This window comes from Mustela putorius, unplaced genomic scaffold, assembly GCF_011764305.1.
Source record: "Mustela putorius furo isolate JIRA1106 unplaced genomic scaffold, ASM1176430v1.1 tig00003858_pilon_pilon_pilon, whole genome shotgun sequence".
NCBI classification, from domain to species: Eukaryota; Metazoa; Chordata; class Mammalia; order Carnivora; family Mustelidae; genus Mustela; species Mustela putorius.
Genome location: NW_025422010.1, coordinates 22,850,135 through 22,875,202, shown reverse-complemented (window position 1 = coordinate 22,875,202; position 25,068 = coordinate 22,850,135). Strand labels below are relative to the sequence as shown.

At 37.8% G+C, this 25,068-nt stretch overlaps 1 protein-coding gene across 1 annotated transcript in view; it reads left to right on the top strand.

The window, feature by feature from the left end:
• CHST9 (carbohydrate sulfotransferase 9) overlaps positions 1-25,068 on the top strand; it is a 226,528-nt gene that overhangs the window by 98,484 nt on the left and 102,976 nt on the right. The window contains exon 3 of the mRNA XM_045065478.1: positions 2,114-2,152. Coding sequence (XP_044921413.1) covers positions 2,114-2,152 — 39 coding nt within the window. The remainder of the gene's footprint in view (positions 1-2,113; positions 2,153-25,068) is intronic.

The following is a 25,068-nucleotide window of genomic DNA, read 5'->3' as shown; positions in this document are numbered from 1 at the left end:
GTAATCAGATAGGAAACAATGGCTTACCTAATTAAAAAAACTTAAATGAGGAGGTACCCCATGACACTCGGTAATGAATAAAGACTTTAAATGGACTATTCATGTCCTTTACCTGTTTAAATTATTGAAATATCGTATCAAACAAGAAATCACCCAAATGAACAGCATGTGCCTTTAATCAAGATGACAGTTAAATGCATTCTACGCATTTGGCGGCTGCATGAGAGAAAGGTTGTACATTTCGCACCCTATATTTTAAGATTTAGAAGACAGGAAGAGCTGGTAGAGAAACTTGAATAAAGTTTACATGCAGCTCGCATGAGTTGCATAAACTCTCAGTAACTAGCTCCATCTGGGAAATGGTGAAAGCTGACAAGAATGTGATGACCAGAAGGGCACCCACACTTACCCGTCACAAAACCAAGGCTCTCACCTCCACGGTGGTGTTTCCACATACCTGTGCCCTGGTGCAGAATTTCTTATCTAAGCCTGTAACCACGCTGAGGTGGCCCATAGGCTAGCAGAAATGTGGAGTTTGCTCCCACTCAGACTGTTAATCTGTCTCATTCATTGGCATGCTTCCAAATTTCCTGAACAAGAAGCCATTTCCTCAACCCCATCTTCCTCACCACTCACTACTCTTGAGGTTCACACAGTGTCTCTTGTGTTCCCCGCCCTTGCTCTGCTAAACCAGCTCTCTCACAATATAGCAACAACCGTGTGAACCCACCAGATCAGAAGCTGTGGGTGCCCACCCTACTTCCTCACATTATCTGTGGCACATGACTCTGTGCTCTGTGGAACTCTGCTGCTTCTGTTTTCTCATGGTCCTATGTCACAATTTTAGAAGGAGCATTTTGTTCTCTTGTTCACTCTTCTCAGCCCACCCCTTTGTGCTGCCTGCCTTTATGTTCTCATTCCCCACCTCAGCCCCAGCCATCTTCTCAAAATGAAGCTTCTCCACATTGTAATTTCGATTCTGATCTCTCTCCCAAGATCCACATCGCTGTAATACTTAAAACTCAGTTAAGTCTTAAACTGAACTTGTCGTCCCCCTGCCCCCAACACATTTTACCATTTCCCCAGATTGTATCATCATGTTCAAAGTCACCCATGAAACCTTCTTCCTGACCTTTCCTTTTCCCTTGTACTTTACATTTTGTAAGACCCTGGGTCTTAAAAGTTCCACCTTTCTACCTCCCTACTCCCATCGTCATACTCTGTCCATTACCTCTTATCTAAACTCTTGGAATAGCCCTTCTCCTGAGCAAAACTATAGTTCCCAAAGCAAGCTTTAAACATGGCTCTTGCTCAGAAGGTCTTGTCCTACATACCCCATACTATTTCTTTTCCCAAGAATCAATACTTTCCCTTTTTCAAATTTCCCAGATTACATTTATCTTTCAAGGTCCAAATCAAATACCATTTTCTTCACAACTTCATGGGCATCCTTTGAATTACTTAAAAAATCACTTCATCTTCTCATTTTTTTTAAAGATTTTATTTTATTTGACAGAGATCACAAGTAGGCAGAGAGGCAGACAGAGAGAGAGAGAAAGAGGAGGAAGCAGGCTCCCTGCTGAGCAGAGAGCCTGATGTGGGGCTCGATCCCAGGACCCTGGAATCATGACCCAAGCCAAAGGCAGAGTCTTTATCCCACTGAGCCACCCAGGCACCCCGATCTTCTTATATTCTTTAAACATATTGTACCTTTGGGGTACATCCTATTTCATAGTGTGTTGTCTGTCCTTTATTTTCCCCAGTAGGTTGTAAGAGGTCTTGATCTTATTTTATTTGGGTACTTATCCCCACAGTTCATTCTATGGGGATTTGTACTTTGTAAGTTTATTGTTGGGTAAACGACTCTTACTAACAAGATTTATAAAACCTAATAGCATACTTAAGGTATCCTCTTTTATTTTTGATTTGCATAAACTGGTTTAAGAGCATTTTTCACCCCTTTCACCTCTGCCCAGTCAATTCTAGAAGCATGTTGGACACAGCCGAAAGAGTGATTGTGTTTACAAATTGCCATAAACTGGAGTTTCCTCTTAGTTATAGCTTGTTCTCATCGACCCACACTCTGCAACTGACCTGCCCCTTCTCATTTCAGGGAGAGTGGAGAAGAAAAGAGAACAAAAAGCAACTTCAGGTAAGATTTGGACTAATTAGTTCCAATCATTTCCTGTTTTTACTTCCGCCTTTAAAAAAAGTCTATCTGCAGTTTAATACTTCAAAAACTCACATTAAAAAAGTAATAGTTTATGGCCCTACAATTGATTGTTATTAAATTAATTAAATTTAAACATTTAGCTTTTTCACTTTCACATCAATCATGTCCTCATTCTATCATTCTGTTCTAAAGAAGTTAAGATAGAAGGTGATTTTTTTCATCATTACCTATTAAAAGGTAAGTCTTACAAGCACCAACTTTAAAAATTTCAGGTTGTTAAAAATATTCAGGTTATAAAAGTTAACATTTTATTTTCCCAAATATCTATGAATCTTAATTATTCTTCTTAAAACCATTTGTGGAGTTGATGTTTTCTAGGACAGTGTTGACTGCTTAACCAAAAAGAATCTTTACATTTTAAGAATATTCTATTCCTAACTTCTAGTATATATCCAGAGATGAATGATGTTTTAACACAGTGCCATTGCACATAGTAGGGGCCAATACTGCTGACTAATATAAAAACAAGTTTTTAAATTTCCATATTTTTATTACTTGGCCTTTAGCTGAAAGTCCTGAGGTAAGATAAAATTTCATTTACCAAGTAAATCTTTTCATAAGGGCAATCTTCCAACTTCCAGTGCCTTAAAATTGCCAGTAATCTTAGAGAATTCTAATTTGGCATATACGCCTGTGCCCACCACCTTTCCCAAGTATCTACCCCATTATTCTATGATATGTGAGAGCTGCCAACAAAAAACCACATTGTTCCTAACCACTCTCTTCACTGCATTTTTTGGTCTCATAGCAAGACAAAATTTGTTTGTTTGTAATTTTTGGATTCTGTAAAAGATAAAATCTGAATTAATCAAAAAATGTGTAAACAACCTACACCCCTGTCCCTTTTCTCTTTCCCAACCTTAGTAATCATCACAGACAACAGAGCAATGTACTACCTCTATGACTTTGCTCTTAAATGTTGTTTGCATTCTTTTAAAGCCTGATCATTAATACAAAAAAAAAAATGTGAAGGCAAGAAAATGTCTGTTCTCCTCACAGATGTGATCACCTCCATAATTGCTCCTTGGGGAAAGATTATTTATATTGTTTCTAAAATGCTGATGTTATGATCCTATAGGTACTGGCTTAAAGAAACTTTATAGTTTGAGAGAAAGCTAAATTAGCCACAGTGGTAAACCAGATGGCTCTTTAAGTTCCCTTTGTATTCATGGATTCTAATATTCTGTGTGACCAAAGGTGACACAAAGGTCTAAAGACAAAAGCAGGACAAGAACTCTGGTTCCTCAACTGGTTCTTTCCCACCTCTCATCATTCTAACCTTTCTTTTCAAATCAAAGTGCTAGTCACTTTGATACTGTGTTGAATTTCTAGCTTAAAATAATATTTTTCAACAATTGGAAAATCTTTTTAAGGCAACAAGATCCTTGTAGGGCACACTAGTTACCAGGGTTATGAGGAACCTCCTTTTATTAAAATGGAGCTAATCTCCCTCAACTGAGTCACAGTTTGTCAGTGTGTCTGATTTTTATGAGAATGTGAAAGAAACTTTCCACGAGGAAGTGAAGTCAGAGATAGATAATGGACAGGGCTCACATTAATGGGAAAATTTTGAGACTCATCATTTCAAAGAATACAAACTCAGTCCCCACAAATCTGTATTTGTGAAGATAGTCTGAGTTTTCTAAAGGTTGGGATCTGACCTTTGCCAATGTAGTCATAAATATCACTACCTTCAATTTGTGATGCTCATCTGAATAGATGCATCTTTAGATGTCAAGAACGTCATGAGCATCCCTGCTTCTGAGGTCCTGCCAGGACTTCTTTTTATTGTTTGTAATTCATTCTGTTCAGATTCTATGTCCTGCATGTCAAGTTAGACCATGCTCCCGCACCCTCTGGGTGATAGCAGCAGATCCATCTCCAAGCTGGGGAGATCAGTATTCGTTTGTGGACCCACTCAATCTAAGCCATCTTGTGGCATGAATCATGATGGGAACCAAAGAATATAGAAAGAAAATATAGTAGACAAAAATATTACCCATTGAAACAGGAACTCCCAGGACCCTCACTTTTTGCTTGGTTGAGATTGGTTAATTCTTTGTTTATGGGATCTTGGACTAAGATGAAAGCTTTGTTAAGTTTTTATTCAGAATAAAAAATAACTTCCTAACAAGGCAACCTCTCCAGGACTGGAGAAAATGAGATTATGTTAGTAAAAGTGTGTGCAGGTTGAGCCATCACCTGTAAGGAAGGGTGATAAGAGATTCACAAAGAGTCTGATCATTCCTAAAGTGCTTTCCAATTTTGTGTCTATGATTCTATTTACCATTATTACTTTTTGAAATGGCTCTGCTATGTGTATCTGGATCAACACTCACACACACATACAGTCCTAAAGTGCTCACATTTCATTATATAACTGAGTGAATCATGTTCCAGAGCTTCAACTAAGTTATTTTGGTGAGTTGTTCAAGAAAGCATATAGCTAATGGGGCTAAGACTATAGAATAATATTATCCTATGGTCAATTTAGCTTCCTTTGGGGAGAAAGTTATTTGACCCTGATTGAAATCCTGGCTGTAGTTTCAAATATGATGCTCTTCTTGATAAGCCAGGAATAAGTCCCAAGGAAATATGCATAACCTGATAATATTATCCATTTTGGAAAAATAAGTCAAAGCATATGTCTTTCAATACTGAGCGCAGAAACCTGTCTCGAATTCATATAAAATGGCCAGCAAGATCAAAGCTGAATTTGGCTATTTGGTAAAGAACATTAAAAATACATGCTGACATGATGATAAAGAGGCAAAATATCAAGGGGCAAGTTCCCCATATCATCAATTATCTATTTGCCCTTGATCTTCTCAAGGACCCAATCTTCTTACCAGAAAAACAGGAAAAAATGACCAAGTGTATTCCACAGATTTTATATAAAACACCATTTAATTTGAAGAATTTTAACTTGTCAGAAGAAAGACCCCTTTTTAGATCCTTTGGTATTAAAAAAAATAAAGCAAAAAATATAAAGAAGAATTCTCACAGAAAAAGGTGCTTCATAAATCTTTGTTTAGAAAAGATATACTAATTAAAGGCTTACTAAGGTAGACTATAGAGACACCATCTGTTAAATATATATTGTTCCAAATTTTTTAGAGAAGGAAAACACTTTCAACTCTAGTCAAGTATTAATTAAAGAACAGTCCCTGTGGGCCAGAGAATTGGAGATATAGATAGAGATGATAATGAGTATTTTTAAATGAAGTTGCACACTTTCCATTTATGACATTAGATCATCCCTAAAGTTGGAGAGGTTTTGTTCATTTGCATTATTTGCAAAAAGTTACTGGTAAAGAAGAGCAATATTATTTTTCTCTCAACTCAAAAGATGAGATTTATTAACAAAAATTCAGCAAATGGTAGAACGTCTGCTTTGCAGCTCAGTCTCTTGCTTACTTTTGACTGTGCTTTTCCCTTCTTTGAAATGTCCTAAAGCATCAATAGCACCTCCGTTTTAAAACGTATAACACATATTTAACATGCAATCATTCAGGATAAAAAAAGACTTAAAAAGATACTTAATAAATTCTTCCATCCGTATAGTAACAGCATGTTCACTTTATTGTATGTTACTCATTTATTAAATGCAGATTTTCAAGTGGATTCTTAGATAGCATTTTTCTACCTACTATTACTATTTTTGCAGTGGCTTTTGCCTTGATTCTTATATACTTCAGAAAAAAAAAATTACCCTCAAAAATAAGCATTAGATGACCTAATTTGTTATTGTTTTCCTTATTGATGACCAACATTAAACTTACAAAGTTAACAGGCAAATCATGTTGGGACAAATACATTTAAGTAAATTATCATTATTTAAAAGCCCATCATTTAAGAATAATGAGAATCATTATTCCAGTTAGAATCAAATCTGAAAATGTGTATCATCCTAACTTACTTATAGCTTACAAAATCTTTAGTTACTCAATAATCCTGTGTTATCTATTTGAATGTTGCTAACAGAGTAGATCTTTAAAGTTTTCATAAGAAAAAAGGGAAAGAATTATAACAATGTGTGGTGACAGATGTTAACTAGACTTATGGTGATAATTTTTCAATGTATATAAATATCAAATCATTATGCCATACACCTGAAATGAATGCAATGTTTTATGCTAATTATATCTCAATTAAAAAAAAAAACTCTTCACTTGAACCCATCTCATTTGGTGTCACAACATGGGCAGAGAAAAAATCCAACTAAGCAATTGTAAGTTGATACATTCTGTCTGCTAAACATTTTTGTGATCCAAGCTTTGTGCTTGATATTGTAGATGTTATGGTGAATAAAATATAGCATTTATGTCCCTCAGTTCATTCACTTTCAGCTGGGGAAGAAAATGAACAGATGATTATAATACAGTGTGAAGAGTGCTTTTTATAGAACTACTGACTGTCATGAGGGTGTCAAAGAAGACATCGAGGGGGGGCGGGGGTGTTGCCTTGAGTTGAACCTTAAAGAAATTGGAGCTTACCAGGTAGAAACTAATAACCAAGTCAAAAAATGAGCAGAAGACATAAACAGATACTTCTCCAAAAAAGACATACAAATGACTAACAGACACATGAAAAAATGGTGAAAATCACTAGCCATCAGGAAAATATAAATCAAAACCACAATGAGATGCCACCTCACATCAGTTAGAATGGCAAAATTTAACGAAACAGGAAACAGCAAATGTTGGCTAGAATGTGGAGAAAGGGGAACCCTCTTACACTGTTTGTGGGAATGCAAGCTGGTGTAGCCACTCTGGAAAACAATATGGAGGTTCCTCAAGATGTTAAGAATAAAGCAACCCTATGACCCAGCAATTGCACTACTAGGTATTTACCCCAAAGATACAAATGTAGTGAAATGGAGGGGCACATCCAGTGTTCATAGCAGCAATGTCCACAATGGCCAAACTGTGGAGGGATCCAAGGTGCCCTTCAACAGATGAATGGATAAAGAAGATATGTACATATACACAATGGAAAATTATTCAGCCATCAGAAACGATGAATACCCACCATATACATTGGCATGGATGGAACTGGAGGGGATTATGTTAAGTGAAATAAGTCAAGCAGAGAAAGACAATTATCATATGATTTCACTCATGTGAAACATAAGCAATAGCGTGGAGGACCATAGGGGAAGGGAGGGAAATCTGAAGGGGGAGAAATCAGAGAGGGAGATGAACCATGAGAGACTGTGGATCCTGAGAAATAATCTGGGGGTTTCAGAGGGGAGGAGGATGAGAGAGGGGGTAACAGGATGATGGCTATTGAGGAGGGCACCTGCTGTGATGAGCATCGGCTGTTATACTTAACTAGTGAATCACTGAACACTATATCAAAAACTAATTATGTACTATACAGTGGCTAACTGAACATTTAAAAAAAAAAAAAAAAAAGACCAGGGGAAGCATATCCCAGTCACTCAGGAACTTTGTGCAGGTATAAGAAACATGTCAAAGTGGCCACAATATTATTTAATAAGAGAAGGACGAATGTAGCTCCTTGCATGTTTACTACTGGAAATGAAAGCTTCTTGTGAAATATTGTATTTATTTGGGGAGAGATGTTCGGGAGTGGAAGAGTGTGTACCTCTCTGTTCTTTCCCTGATCCCTTTCTCTCATCTCTGAACTGCAGGGGACTGAGCCCTCTTGGACTTTTGTGACCATATCACAGGGGAATGCTTATGTGATGGTTGATTTTGCTGTGTTAGGTACTTCCTTTCCCATTTGCTAACGTTTTGTAACACACATTCTGACCCTTTTCCCTTCTCTTTACCCTAGAAAAATATAATCAATAAACAAAACCTTTTTGGTACTAAAAAAAAAGAAAAGAAAAGAAAAAGGGAAAGGGCTGGCTGTCCAGAGAGACAAAGACAAGAAAAAGCTTGGCCTGTTGAGGGTGCTAATAAGATGAGAGCACAGTTATAAGCAGACAAAAGGCAGGGCACTTGGCTCCAAAAGCTGGCATGAACCAGAATCAACAGGCACCATTTTGCCATTCCATGGAGTTGGGACCTTATGCAGTAGATACCAGAAAATAATGAAGTACAAGGAATTATACCATCTGTTTGCATTTTCTAGAAATCCTTCTAGAGGAAATATGGATTGGAAGGTGAATTCAGTGGGGGCAGGGAAATCAGGTGGTATGCCACGTTAATTACTTAAGAATAAAAAGTCGTAGGCCCAAGGGGTCTTTACTAAGACAGTGGCATTAGAGAGGGAGCTAGAGAAAACAGAATGAAGATACATTTACAAAATAGAATTGGCCTGTTAGATTGTATAGAAGGTAAAGGAGGATGACTCTTCGATTTCCAGCCTAAGAAATGAGATGAATGGTCCCTCTTGCTTCAGAAGAAGGAAGAATTGGTCAAGCATAACAAATGCCACAGAGGAACCAAATAATATAAGCACTGAAAAATGTCCATTGGAATTGGAGGAAAATATGTTGGTCACCCCTAAGAAATGATTTTTCAGGAGATCTGAAATGGAATGTAGAGAGCATTGGACTCCCTCATGGGCTGAATGAGGGAGTTATAAACAAATGAGCACAAATGCAGACTTGTTCTCTCAGAGTTTGTCAAGTGGGGTGGGGGGAAGGCAAGGAAACAGAGACATAATCATGAAATCATCAAGTCAGGAAACTGATGTTTATGGAAAACCTCTTTCTGGCTCTGGGCGTGGCCCCTTCTATTGGACCCTCAAAACGAGCTTATAAGGGTTGTGTATGGTCAACATTTTAAAAATTAGAAAACTGAGATGTAGGGAAGTCAATTCACTTGCCTTCAGAGGTCATGTATGTAGCTCAAACTGGCTATAGCCAGAGCATTTACACCACAGAAATAGGCAAACATGACAGACCAGCGTTGGTTGATTTGTATGACAGTGTGCAGCCGGGTGTGGTCTGTGCCACGGCAAAGCCAGAGCAGCTCCCACCGCCCACACGGGAGATCTGGCCAAGGTCACTTGGTTAGCTGAACAGAGAACAAGAGTTGAAACTTGAATCCAGACCTGCGACCCACACCCAGCCCAGCAGAGGTGCTAAGGCTTTGCTGAAAAGATAAGTGAATATTCCTTCTTCATCTTCTATCCGCAGATGGCTCAGGTTGGGATAAATGAAGTCTCATATTTATCAGTCCTCCAGTTCTAAGGTAGCAATTTTCTGCTTCGGCCTCCCAGGCTATCCATCTCTGCGTGTGTTTGCTTTTTAAAATAGCTTTCCTGAAGAACTGGCTCTCTGAACTATGTTAATGAATTCTATTTTTAAAAAAATAACCAATTTTCTCTGGGTTTATGGTTTCACAACAATATGTATTATTAAGTGAAATAAAGTATCTTAGATGCATTTTTCCACTCACAAAATGGAAGACTTACATACAGCCTGTTCATTAAAAGAAGTCCTGAAGAGGTTATTTTTAAACAAACTTCATTTTCCAGCCAGTCGAATTTATGATAGAGGGGGAATAACCACACAGCTGTGCCACATTATTTCGAAAATACCTTAAATTCTATTGTACAACACTGCATTTAAAACAGTGCCTTGACGCAAACTAAACAAATCTGAAACGGTTAGAAGCTAATGGAGGAGAAATCGCCATGTCTAACCACACAAAGTACAAATGTGAAAACGTATCCCTGAAATTCTCTCCACCTATTTAACTTGGATTACTGTTACAGCATCTGGGGCTGGGTGTATTTGCACACAGTAGAGACTGGAAACATGGTTTCTTTAGGTGGCTGGGGAGACCTGTAATCTCGAAGGGCATCATAAATATTTCACCGTAATGTGCTGCGTCTCCTTGCATAACTGAAAAGGCGAAACTTACCTGAGTTGATTCTTGCACAACTTCTATGTGTTCTTTTCACTTGGGTGAGAAAGTGAAGAAGAGTTTGCTAATTTTGTTAGCCAAAAATTACTTCTGGCTTTCATCTTAAAAATTTTGGTTAAAAAAAAAAAGCCACAAGGAATTCGCAATTAAAAACACAAATACAAATGGACTTTCAGGAGCGGATAGAGCTCATTCAGGCAGCACAGACCACAAAGTTAGGTCCCCAAAGTAGCCTGATGCTACTTTGAATGTCCTGTGGAAGTTGCGTGAAAGAGCATTCCACGTGTATCTATGTGTATCTGTGTATTCTACGTATATCAGTCAGTATCACAGTAATTACACTTTAATCCGACATGATTTGGGAATGAAGCATTCAAAGTATGTGCATATTTTGATTAGCTAAAAATGGCAAAGGATTAAAAAATGTCCCCAGGAATTGAATATAGCTGATCCTTAGGCTTTCTTCTGAAAGGAGTCTTAAGTCATGCCTGATTTTCCCACAGAGAAAACAATGAACTTGTATTTCTAACCGAGGAACAGATGCCCAACTTTTTTTTTTTTTCATAGAAATGACCACAAACATTTTAATCAACTGTAAAAGATATACTTGCACACCGTGTAACTTCTAAAGTGAATGTAAGTCATTTGAGCTGAGTAATACAGGAATTGATCATATAAACTGTCCTATTATTTCACTGCAAATTCCTAGATAAGAGGATTGGCAGGGCAGGAGAGAAGCCATGACGCTGTAAGGAAACAAAAAGCCCCTGAAGACAGCTTACTGCAGAAATGAGGTTATGACTTGAGTGGAGGAATTCTGAAAGGGGCGGAGCCTTACTTAGAGAAGTGGATGGTGGGGGTGCGGTGAACACAGTGTTGGAAATATCAGCACCAGAGGACCAGAAGCTGCTATGTAACCTGGCCAACTAATTCATACTGAGGGGCTAATGAATGGCCATGAATTTATACATTATTGATTCCAGATAGCATATATAAATTTTATTCGATGTGATCATCCCTGTCTTGGCTTCCATTTGAACCATTTAAAGGAGCAGAGGATTCCACTGGTCCATACCTAGAACACTTTGCCTTATTGGAGTCCTCTCAGAACATCTCTCGAAGGCTATCTCTGCTTGCTTGACTATCTTTGCATACGCATCTTCACTTTGCGCTACTTATTAACATGACTGCAAATCTTTAATATATTTCTCACTGCACAGGAACAACCTGCATTTCTCAGCCAGTTGTGGCCCTTTCCTCCTCAAAAAGATCCCTGAAATGCAATTCTACCCGTACCTTCTCTAAAAACACACAGCTCTGTGTTTCATTGATACACTGAGACAAACAAAACACCACATTCAATTTCATAATAATTTATTTGCTTATTTGGGTTTTTTTTTCTCCTTCACTTGCCTACCTCTAGATCAGCAATCCAGTAGTAATATAACGCAAAGCATACAAGTAAATAAATTCAAGTAGCCACCTTTTAAAAACTAAAAAGAAATAGGGGAGATTAAGTTAATAATATGTTATTTAACCCAGTAAGTTCAAAATATTCCTTTAAAAATATAATCAATATAAGGAATAAGATGCTAGAAGCAGTGCATGTGGTAGGCACGTGTGTTACAGCAGAGATTAATGGAGTACAGGACACTGTTGTAGCACTGGGTGCCTGCAGAGTTAGCCTTTATCAGCAGCAAGCCTAGTCCTGGAATGTCTTTTTGGAGACGGGTATCCTTGCAGGTTCTATTTGCTTCCTTTCTGAGCTATGCTTTCATGAAATTTAAAAAAAAAAAAATGTAGTAAAAACAAAACGAGAAGTTGCTTGTGTGGTTCTGTTTCACCCCTGGTGCCTCCCACAGGTCCTGGAAGAAACAAACTTTCAGGAAGTATTAGTTCAACAAATGAAGGAGCACGTGGCTTTGTTAAATCATCGGAGGCAGAAAATGTCCCTGTGGATTTCCTAAGGAAAGAAGTCCTTAAGACTTAGGGGAGAGAATTGCAAAGATAGGACAGGAGAAACCCAGAGAAATTGAAACATACATGAGAAGGAGATGGACACCCTAGAATGTGCCTTTGAAAAAGCACTAAGAATTCTCTCCAACCAACCCCAGAGATGTAAGCATTTCCTTACCCATAAATTACACTGAAAACCTTATTAATTCTGCATATAAATTTCTGCGTCCTAATTCAATTTGGAAGTGAAGTCATTCATTTATTCATTCATTTATTGGAGAACTATTAAAAGCATATTTATTATTTGCTACTATGTGTCAAGGGCAAAGCACCAAAGTTCTATTTGAGATGGAGAGAAATCTCAAAGATATTTTTTAAAACGTTCTTTGATTTGATTGTTTGGGGAAGTAGAGGATTCAATGGTATTTTTTGAATTTTGCCTTTAGATTCATGATTGATGAATCTTGATTGCTCTGGAATGAGCCTATTTGCCTGAAGAGATAATGAATATTACCTTTTCAGTGTCACTGCAGCATTATAAACAAAGAACAAAAATCCCTTTTTTTGATAATTCTGTCATTATTGCACTTGTTGATTTTCAGTATTCTGTTATTATTTTAAAAATTATTTGCATGCAGCCTTTCTCTCTACCTGCCTTTGTGCTAGTGGAAATGGGAGTCAACATTTAGAAGTGATCTGGGGGATGGACTGAGAAGAGATTTTAGAGCATCTTTCACGTTTATCTCTGACCTTTATCACATTCCTTTGTTGCATCTCTTTTAATTGCAATCAAACGCATTTATTGTTAACTCATTTGTCATTGATATAGGAGCCACTAAGTTTTGGAAAATAATAGATTATGAGGGACGATTTCTCTATGTCAAGGAATGTCCAATTTTTTTTTTTCCTATTGCGGAGCAAACCTAACAAGAGCTTGCATCCTTCCCCATGTTTGTCGCTAGCCATGCCTTGTCAGCGGTGAACAGTAGTGGTCCTTGTGTGCCAGTGGGACAGCTGTGTGTTGACTTCCCGGGCATTTTAAGGGCATTTGTGAAAAGTCAAGCTAGAGCATTCAAAGCATCCTTAATCAACATGTTTGTGGTATTACTTCTATAAAGTTAAATCAAATGTGTCATATTCAAAATGCGTAAGTTGTACTTAATTCATGTAATTACAGGGTTTTTTAATACTTAAAAATGGCAACATTAAAAACCATTACCATGGTTTAACTGAAACAATTTTTCATCTAAAAGTACCAGACATGTAAAAGGTTATGACTGTATTGTATTGTGATTTTTAAATTTTTTTTTATCAAAGTGTAATTGATGAGCAATGTTACATTAGTTCCAGGTGGACGACATAGTGATTCAACAAGTGTGTAACTTATGCTCAGCACAACTGTAGGTACCATCTGTCACCAGACAACACCATTGCACTACCATTGGCTATGTTCCCTATGCTGTACCTTTTATCCTCATGACTTGTTTATTCCACAACTGGAATATTATGATATTTTTTGATTGTTGAGTATATGAAATAATTAGCATCTTTTTTCTCTTTATTTAACCTGAACCAAAATGCAGAATATTTTTTGAAAAGTAAAATGTAAATTCACGGCCAGAATTTAGTTTACCTTTCTGGCATTTATGGAGAAAACAAGAAAAAATCATTTTCCTCCTCCACATGAAGAAGAAAATCAAAAGAGAGATAACCAATTGAATATTTTTTAACTCTACAGCAGAAGTCTTTAAGTAACAACTTCCTCACACAACTGGGTTAGGTCCTGGTTTCATGTTCAAGAACCAGTAATGTTTTATTCTTAGTGTTCTGGTTATAGTCACGATGTTTGAATTTTACTGAACTTTACAGAAAGCATTTTAAGTTGGCAGTAGTCAGAATCTTTGAGAGATTTTACAAACAAAAACTAAATGGCCTGAAAGATAAAATTCTTTACCTCTTGTTTTTAAGTAATATATAGTGATTGTTGGCAAAAATAGATAAAGCGAACAGATGCCTTGGGTCAGCTTGTATTTTTTTTTTCCTTTTCTCTCCAAAGACTACCACACAGGGTCTAATATCAACACAGCAGGATCTAGTACAATGTTACTTAGGCACTGTACTCTTTCAACTAGTAAATTATCAGCTGTAACATCATCACTCACGAAATAATGTCAAAGGAAGATCTTTGTTCTGGGTGAAAATTAGATTTGCCTATAAGATGGAAGATATGATTGAACTTTTAGTTCATAGTTATTGATAGAAATGTAAATACCAAGGCTAAGATGTCACTAATTTAGATTTTTTTTTTGACATTTGACTTCAGAACTTGAACAAGTAGTATAATAAAGTATAGTTTTGTACTCAAAATGAGAACATAGTCAGTACTTAATAAAGGGCCTATCTAAAGGACAGACAACAAATGTGTCCCTAAAGCAAGTAGATCTTCTCCAGAGCACTGGGATGGAAAACTTAAAAGTGAAATAATTCAGAGCTTCATAAACCAGCAAAAATAAAGCTGTTTATCAACCCCTCACTCCCCCACCCCCAGTCCCTGGTAAGTTCTAGAGATCAGCTGTGCAATAGTGTACCCATCCTAAACAATTCTGCTGTATTGTACACTTAAAAATTTGTTAAAAGGGTAGACTTAGGTTATTATTCTTACCACAATAAAATAAAATGTAAAATAAATTAGTTAGAATAAACAGTCAAGCTCTACATAGCAGGAGGCACTGATTAACTAAACCTAGGTATAGTGACACTAACACGGTAACCAAAATGTCAAAACTGATCATAGGATAGTCCAGACCTTCATTCAGGCTATTTAAGGTTCAGAAAATAATGGTCCCATCCATTAGCAGCGTGCGGTTGAGACTGCCTGGCTCCATCTGAAGTAGAGAGAAACTTGATCTTAAGGAATGAAGTTTTCCATTTTTCTGTTGGTTCATAATAAAATGTCAGAAGAGGGAGACCTGGGTGGCTCAGTCAGTTGGGCAGCTGCCTTCAGCTCAGGTCATGATCCCAAGGTCCTGGGTTCAAGTCCTGTATCCGGCTCCTTGCTCAGCGGGGAGGCTGTTTCTTTCTCTGTCTCTGCCTGCCACTCTGCCTGCTTGTGCTCTCTCTCTCTCTCTCTGGCAAATAAATAAATAAAATATTTATAAATAAATAAATAGATAAATAAATAAATTAAATGTCAGAAGACTAAAATAAGGAAAGCATGGCAACTGTGCCTTTGTTTTTCCTCCTGTTGAAACCCTATAATGCAATTCTAGTCACATGATATTTCCAGAAGGGGTTGTTTGGTTGGACAGTCAGATCCCGTCTTCCGGATATTTCAGGCAAACAGATGAAGGAAGAGGGATTTCTTCCCACTTCTTTCATCCCTGAAACTGGAAAGCAAAAAGAAATGAAGGCCACTCTTCTTCAGTTTGGGGAACTTACCTACTAAGGAGGATTCCTATCTCCTCTGTGTCCATCAGACGAACTGATGCTGTTTCTTGTCCTCTTCTCACCAATTTGAATCGTCTAGCGTGTGTACTCAACCTGTATTCACAATTGCATCATATATGGCGAGACACTGCTATGAAGTACATGCACTTTTGAATTCTGCCCATGAATTCTGCCCATTTTTATTTTAAACTTTTTAACTGTTTTTTTCTAATTATAAATAATCTGCTTCAGTAGGTTCATATTTTTCTCTTTTTTTTTTCAGTTTGTCTTTAACCATGAGAAAAGATAAATTTAAATACTTTAGCTAGAGTGGTGAGAGAAGATCTCTCTGAGGAGCTGGTATTTGAACTGAATCAAGAATGATGTGAAGGAACCAGTCATGAAAAAATCTGACAGAAGAGGGAATGGCAAGTACAAAGGCCCTGAGGCAGGACAAGCTTGGTGGATTGAAGAAACAGGAAAGAAAGCCAGCATGACTATAGCAGAGTGAGCAAGGGTGAATATGTAGGCAGAGTCCAACTTATATGGAGCCATGTAGACTGTTGTGAAGAATTTCAGTTTTATCATGATCACAACAAAAAAATCACTGCAGAATTTTATGCAAGGAAATTAGGTTTTTTTAAATAATTTTGAGGGGTTTTTTGTTTTGTTTTGTTTTGTTTAACATTTTATGTATTTATTTGACACAGAAATACAGACATCGAGAGAGGGAATACAAGCAGGGGAAATGGGAGAGGGAGAAGCAGGCTGCCCACTGAGCTGAGAGCTTAACATGGGTCTTGATCCCAGGACCCTGGGATCATGACCTGAGCTGAAGTCAGATGCTTACCCGACTGAGCCACCCAGGAGCCCCCAGTGAGATGGAGAATTCTGGCTTGGGGCGGTTTCTAGAGGGCAAGAATAGAGGTCTGGAGAACCTTTACAGAGCCATTATAGTAAGCCAGGAGAAAAATGAAGTGGTCTAGAGTAGGATAGTTTCAGTGGAAATAATGACACGTTATCAGATTTAGGATGTATTTTTGAGGTAGAAACAGGTGTGGGTGACTAAGGGATAACGGACGGCTCTAGGGTTATGGCATGAGCAAGTTGGTAATAATACTGTTAGCTGGGATGTGGACCAACAAGAGAGGGCCAATTTGGGGAGCTGGGGACAAAAGGAGATTTCTACATTAGATACATTAAAATTGAGATGATTATTACCTACCTAAGCAAAGACACTTCCTGGGTATCTACTGCAGTTATCTAGGTGAGAAATAATAGTGGCCTGAACTAAGGAAGTGGCAGTGGGGCTGGGAGAAGGTGATGGATTCGGGAAATGTTTGAAGAAAGAATAAACAGGAACTTGATTATTAATGACAAGCAAGCCTGTCAAGGGAACACAGGAGGAATCCCAAGGCCTCTGATTTGGATGACTGAGAGGTGCCGGTCACTGACAGGGAGTCCTGGGGCAGAGGCATGATTGGAAGATTTTCCACAACTGTGGAAAAAGGGTATGGAGGTTTCTCAAAAAGTTAAAAATGGAACCACTGTATAGTCCAGCATATCCCACTTTTGGGGTGTTTGTTTATCCAAAAGATCTTGAAATCAAGATCTAGGAGAGGTATTTGCACTCCTGTGTTCACTGCAGCACTATTCACGATAGCCAAGATGCGGAAACAACTTAAATGTACGTTGAAAGATGAGTGGATAAAGAAAATGTGATATATACATACAATCAAATACTACTGAGCCTTTAAAAAAAAAAAGGAAGTTCTAGAACATACAATAGTACGGGTGAACCTTGAGGACAGTATGCTAAGTGAAATAAACCCGACCTCAAAAGAAGAATACTGTGTGATTCCATGGACATCAGGTATCTACAATAGTCAAAGTCATAGAATCAAAGAGTAGAATCATGGTTACCAAGCAACAGGGGAAGGGGAAAAATAGGGAGTCACTAATCAATACACATAAAATTTCAGTTAAGCAAAATGAGTATGTTCTAGACTCCTGCAGTATAACATTGTGCATACAGGCAACAATCATATTTCACACACTTAAAAATTCATCAAGAGGGTTGATCGTTGTATTTGCAGATGATATTCAGGTTGAGCGATTATCTTCCAGGAGATTGAGTCCAGCAGAAAAAAGGAAACGACAGAGGCAGACCCCATGACCAGATTGCAAGGAAGGCATTGGCCATTCACATAAACCCAAGTCTAATGGCTCCAAAATCGGTGACCACTCCCTGACCCCCAGCTGCCTTTTTAGAATAATGGAAATTCTGTGTCTGGGAGGAGCCTTGGGGATTATTTGGTGCTAATCTTCATTTTATAAACAAGTGGAATGAAGCCATAAGACAGTAGCTTATTAAGAGTCACACACTGGGGTGCCTGGGTGGCTCAGTGGGTTAAAGCCTCTGCCTTTTGGTTCAGGTCATGGTTTCAGAGCCTTGGGATCGAGCTCCGTGTCAGGCTCTCTGCTCAGCAGGGAGGCTGCTTCCCTCTCTCTCTCTCTGCCTGCCTCTCTGAGTACTTGTGATCTCTATCAAATAAATAAATAAAATCTTTAAAAAAAAAAAGTCACAAACTTGCTTTGGAGTCAATCCATGAGGATGTTGGGAGCATTCCTATTGTGCTCTAGTGCTGTTTACAAGACTTTTTTTTAAGGAAATGAAACCAGTCTCATGTATGCCCTCTGTGTGCCTCGTGCCCGACTCTCCTTCTGGAGAGAGCAGGGTATAAAGGTTAAGATTTCCAGCCGTAGTCTCAGACCCCCAGGCCTGGAGTCCCTGCTCTGTCCCTTAGGAGTCGTATGACCTCAGCCTCTCTCAACTTATTCCCCTTATTTGTCAAATGGTGGTAGTACTAGTATTATCTCATAGAGTTGTAATGAGGATTGAGTTGAGGTAATACCCGTCAAGCCTTGGGCCTAAGACTTAGCTCATGGTAGGTTCACGATAAATTTTAGCAATCTTTTTTATTGCCCTTGGTATTACTTTATATTACTTGCCTCTGTCCTTTAGCATCTAGGAGGGAAACGTTAATAACCGACACCCAAGGGTTTATTTCCATGTAGTGGGAATAAAATAAGTATTTGTTGAGACAGTGACAGAAGAAGGAAGAAAGTGAGTGAGGGACCACTTAGCACTAAAAGATCTTTCTTCATTGTCGGGCTCATATACTGAAAAGTGGACGTGTAGAAGTTGTTTTTATTATTGATATTACCCATTTTTTTTGATCTGCAAAATATGCGGCCAGCATTTTTCATGTGGTATAGAAAAGATCAAGAAGAAAGGGGTATCTTTTAAGCATGGAAGACCATTTCAGAGGTTTGCCCATTCCTGTATATTGTACCTTGCTCCTGTGGACTGTCTATATGCGTTAGAAGTGCAGACAGGATGGAGACAAAATGCTTTTCCTTAGTGGCCTTGAGTATTTACACAACAGAAGCTTCTATAGATCATGTGGTGTTAGGGTTAGGAGCCTTGACCCCGTGGCTCGACTCCCTGGTTTGTTTCTCACACTTGGCAATCTTGCACAGTTCGCCGTAATTTTATGTAAGGGATAGCCACTTGACAGCATGAACATTTTTATGAATTTCTTACAAAGTCCTAGGAATCTTACTACCTTTCTAATTTACTTCTCGAAAGAAACAGTACAATGGGAACATGAGCAGGAAAGAGGGAAAAGGTGGGGCCTGCATATAATGAAAACCTATTTATTTATTTACTTCCTTGCTTATTTTTGTCCTGTTTACTAGAATCTTAAAGCTGAAGTGGACATTACGACATTTTGTAGTGGAACAAATTAGGACCCAGGGAGACTAGGTTCATTGTTTTCCCTGGAGATGGCTGTAGAATCAGACCTGCCCCTTTTCAGTGCTGTTCTGACTTCAGAGGCTGCTGCTTGGACTCGCCTTCTCAGCACCTCCCTGGATACGGTCTATACTCTATTTCCGACAAACCATGACATGAAGTTCTAGGTCCCCCTGCCCGGGGAGCCTGGCATGGGCACAGGTGCCCTTGGCAGCCAGCAAAGCACAAAGGCTTCTCCAGCAAGAATGCAGCTCGGTGAAAAGAGCACTCAGTACACACAGTGGCACCGGATCTTGCCCTCTTTCTCTCTTTTATTTGCATTTCCTTTCAGTTAATTTTGTTAACTAACTAAAAATCAGTTAACTGATTTCGCAATGCTTGGAAAAGGAAATAAACGTCCTTGCTCATACGGTCTTTACATCTGTACTCATGTTAATTAAATAATCAATCCATTATTTATAATAATGCTTCCAAAAACATATTGAAATGAGATCTGCTTTAAAGGAAGGAGGCTTTAAATCTAAACCACATCTATAGCCAAATGATTGCAATAATTATTTTTTTAAACCAGATCATTTAAGAATGAAATAGCTATTTTCGAAGGCATATAAAACTGATGTCCCATGTATGAACATCTTGCACAATTTAAGATAATTTTATAGAAGGGATACCCATTTGAGATCTTAACCTTTTTTATGAATTCCTTATAAAGACATAGCAATCTTAATGCCTTTCTCATTTGCTTCTCAAAGAAATAATTTGGAAAACGCCAGGAAAAGAGACATGGAAAGCATTTAACATAAACTGAAATCATTAATACTTAATGGAAAAACATAATAATCCATTCCAAGGCATTTTAAAACAGCCACTATACGATCATCCCTTCTAGGAGGCCGCAAAGTTCTTAAAAACCGGTGCTTTTAGTCTTACTCAAAGAAGGACTTGATGGAAACAGAACCTGTAAGACTCAAGGATTAGAAGGAGGTGGGTAGTGAGGTTCAAATGCCTTCAATGTCATTGCTTTTGTCATCACAGATTTCCACCAAGCTTGCGCCCTGCCCCCACCCCCGGCTCCCTGTTGGGTCAGAGGTTCTTCTGGGTTGGTTATGGTTTGCTGGACAGGAGGGATGCCCTTTCAGAGTTTCTTCAATTTCAGAGTTGCAAGAACTGGTTCTGAAATAGTTGGCAGTGTCAGTTGGCCAAATTTGTTTGCAGAAGCCTCTTTTGTTTTGAACCAATGAGGCCCAAAGTCAAGAAATACTTGGGTGAACTTAATGAAATCAAAATTGCAGGGTTCTTATCTGCCGATTTCTAAGACTATTTCATCACTTTCTGCCTTCTCTCTTCTGCCACTGTGTTCTGTTGATGATCACTCTTAAGCTATCTCAAGCCCGCTCTATAGGTGACAGAAGTCCACCCATCCCACCACAGCTGTCCTAAGGCTCGCTGGGCAGAAGGAAAGGATACTGGACAGGTAGTTTGCAAGGCAGAATTCTGAAGCCAATCCTTGTTGTACCTCTGATTTTGTAATCTTGGGCAAGATAGCTTAATTCACTGTCTCTTTCTCCTTCTCTCTCTCCATTTAATATATATAGTATACATATAATAAATATAAATATATATTATAAATATATAACATAAACAATAATTATAATATATACTATAAATATAAATGTATATAATATATAATCAAAGTAATGCATACACAGGTAAAGTATCAAATACAATAGAAGTTGTTCTTGAGTTTTTTTTTTAAACCAGCCCTCTCTTCAACGATTTGCCTAGTTAAGCAAAGCTCTCCCTTCCATATTTGTGACCTACTGACCAATGATCACAGCCAGCTAAATACTAGGGCCTCACCTGCTGTCTCTCTAGCCTACCTGTCAACTTCTGACCCGATATGTTGGGATATTTGTGGACCAAGAGTCAATTGTGTTTGTTCCCAAACCTGCCGTGCCAATTATGCTTGTTTATATAATTATTCAGTTCATTTATAAAATAGGTAAACCAAGGACATATGAGTGAATAAAAGAATTTCTATTCCTATAACAGTGTTCTGAAAAGACTCAATGAGGTTGAATCATTAAAAATAAAATACTATAGAATAAGATGTGAAAGTATAATGGTTAAATATTAGGAAAAGACTCAAATCGAAAAGGATTTTGTTTTGTGTCTTTAAGTTCTCAATGCACTTTAACAAAACCAAAACTGGATAATATAAATGATTATGGGCATGGTTTATGTAAAAAAAAAAAAGTGCAGAACTTGAAATATGTAGTTATATTCTGTATGCAGAAATCCAGGTCATATTCCCATGCAGTTCTTCTGGTATTAATATTTTGTCCTTTTTCAAATTTTTATTTAAATTGTAGTGAGATAAAACAAACTAAGGGTTGCAAGGGGATGGGGGTAAGGAGAGGGTGGTGGAGTTATGGACATTGGGGAGGGTATGTGCTATGGTAAGTGCTGTGAAATGTGTAAACCTGTACCCCTGGGGCTAATAATATATATTTATAAAAAAATTTTTTTTTAATCATAAAAAAATAAATATAGTGAGTTAACATTTAGTGTAATATTGGTTTTAGGAGTAAAATTCAGTGATTCATCACATACATATAACACCCAGTGCTTTACCCAACAAGTCTGGTATAAATTATATAAGGTTCACATAAATACCAGCAACATGTCTGGTATTTAATAAGGATTCAGTACATACTAGATATTATTGTGGTTATTACTAATTTAATAATTGTGCTTCCAAGTAATTTTAGAAGAAAACAGAGAAGAAGGTTAAGTTTAGACCAAATTAATATTTCAAAAGAAAATATTGGGCTAAACTTTTAAATCCAACAATAAGATGTTAGCAGAGAACCTAAACTTCACCGTGATCACTTTTGTATCAGAATACCAGCATATGAAATGAGGGCATTGATCATCGCATCTCTGGAAGGCTTAGCTGGAAGGGGAAGAACCCTGATTCATTCTTGAAAGGTAACCCTGCTTCAGTTTTAACAACAAATTGCCACACAGTCTTAGGAAACTGTCCAGCCTTTTCCTGTATTTGTATTCTCTGTTAGGTAAAGATGATGGTGCACAACCCAACTAGTTTCTCACTGTGGCCAGAGGACTTACTTTGAGAAAAGTGCACTGTGGTCATATGATGTTCTCTCACTTGAGTGTGAGTCCTGTTTGACTCGGCATGCTATTTATGATGCATGGAGTTCTCAAACCCTGAGGAAAAGGATCGGTGAAATGCTATTTTTTTAATTGATTTCCCATCAAAGCTCTAGGACTATTCAGTGAGTATGAGGCTTATGCCAAGTTTCATTCAACAGGTGAAACGTGCTTACTACCGAAACCAAAAATGACTCAGAAGAAAGTCATGGGGTACCTGGAAAGATCCTGTTTCATTAGATTACCTATACCATTAAGCCCTTAATATCATAATCAATCTTATCAGCACGATATAAGAACATGTACACTGGATGTGAGGTTTAAACTCTTCTTCATTTCAGGGGTTGTAGTCAAAACCCAGTTAATTTCTGCTATCTGAAACAAGCCTGAAGGCTGACATTTAAAGTCATCTTCTCAGTTGACTATGGAAGAACATTCATAGTTACTTAATATATGATCATGCAATAAGGAGTCAGTATAATCTATACTGATTATATGGACTGAGCCCAACATCCGTGGTAGTCATTACATTAAAAATATTTCTAGGAAGGGCGCCTGGGTGGCTCAGTGGGTTAAGCCGCTGCCTTTGGCTCAGGTCATGATCTCAGGGTCCTGGGATCGAGTCCCGCATCGGGCTCTCTGCTCAGCAGGGAGCCTGCTTTCTCATCTCTCTCTCTCTGCCTGCCTCTCTGCCTACTTGTGATCTCTCTCTGTCAAATAAATAAATAAAATCTTTAAAAAAATTTATAGAAACAACAATGATTTAGAAGATACAATCAAAGCCTTTAAGACCTATACACACTATTATTATTATTATTATTGAGTAGTGAGATAAGGTGCTTTTCTTTATGAAGACAATTCATTAACTTGAGGTAAGTTAATAAAACAAATAAGCAGTTTACTTTCTGTCCTTTTTATCAGAAAAGAAGTCTTTAGGGGCATCTGCGTGGCTCAGTCAGTTAAGCGTCTGCTTCTGGCTCAGGTCATGATCTCAGGGTTCTGGGATCGAGTCCTACATCAGGCTCCCTGCTAAGTAAAGCCTGCTGTTCTCCCTACTTGTGCACTCGCTCACTCTCTTTCTCTCCATGTGTCAAATAAATAAGAAATTTTTACCTGAAAAAGATATTTTATAATTTAATTTAATTCAGTACCTGTTTATACATGACACAAAACTAGGTTCAGGGAAGTTACAAAGAGGAGAAAGACCGGATCCTCCCGATGTTCAGCAAATTTACTGTAAAATATCAGAGACATGCGTTCATCTAATACATTTCAGTCTGTGATGTGTGGGGAGACAAACTAGACCAGGGATGAGTATCAAGTCCCTGACTGTACTTCGTTATTATACACTAATGCCAGGTTTTCTGAGACCCTTAAGAAATTGGTGGAACATGGTTTCCTGGGGCTGGGGAGGAGAGAGGGGAAACAGCGGTTAGTGTTCGATGGGTATAGAGTTTCAGTCATGCAGGGTGAACGAGTTCTAGACACCTGCTCTACTACATTGTCCTTTAGAGTCAACAGTAATATACTGCACATTTTAAAATGTGGTAAGAGGATAGGTCTCATGTTGTTTGATTTTTACCACAATACCTTAAAAAAAGAATAAAAGAAATTGGGAGATGACCTTGCACAGCCTTTACATTTTTGTGATCATAGAGATGGGGGAAATAGCCGGTCATGTTCACATTTTTTTAAGGAAATTACTTGATCATTGTAAGCCAGAGCTTGAAAGCAATACCCAATGAGAACAATTCCTCATGCAATCCATAAGCAAACCAGAATGTCGTGAGAGATAAAGGAGCAGCCACATTTAGCTTTTTGAATAGCCATTTTTTCCACATCAATTTAATTTCCTCCCATGGTTATATAATGGATTATATAAACAATGAAAATGTGTTGAATAAAATCAGTTTTGTATGAAGGAAGATTTGGAGTTCTAGCCTAAACAATATTCTTATCGCCAAGCCATGCAAGTGTGATCTCAATCATGCTACTGTTACATGAGTGAACAAGGAAATAGAGTTGCAGTTACATCAAAGTGAGTTGAAGCATGGATCACATGTCAATTTCTAGCCCATGGGGATCAGTTGTACTGTAGGACCTATAACTTATTGATGAACTATACAAATGACTTATAAATGCCTTCATCCAAAATGCAGGAATTTCTAAATCAAGTGGAGCTGCTGATACTTTATACCAGGAAACGCATGACAATACTATTCAGAATGCCCTTGGGTGTATTTTTTAAGTCATTCTGAAGGCAGAACCACATTTAATTGACATACATATAAACTATACTTTAGCACAAATGAAATTTAGTGAAAGATTGATTAAAAAGGCAAATGCCAATAGGACCTTTGTCACAATTAGGATTAGAAAATGAATATCATCAATGAGTTACACTATCAGCAGGTTATTGAAATGACACAGGACAGCAAACACACTTACTCCTATCACTGCTTAAGCCTCACCAGTCTTCAGTATTTTTTCAAGTTTTTATCAACATACTTTGAAAGGGATATTTTTAAAAAGACAGCATACAGAGAACAAGACATTACATATACATGTATTTAATACAGGATCTATATTAATATATAGTTTGGCATGTCATATTA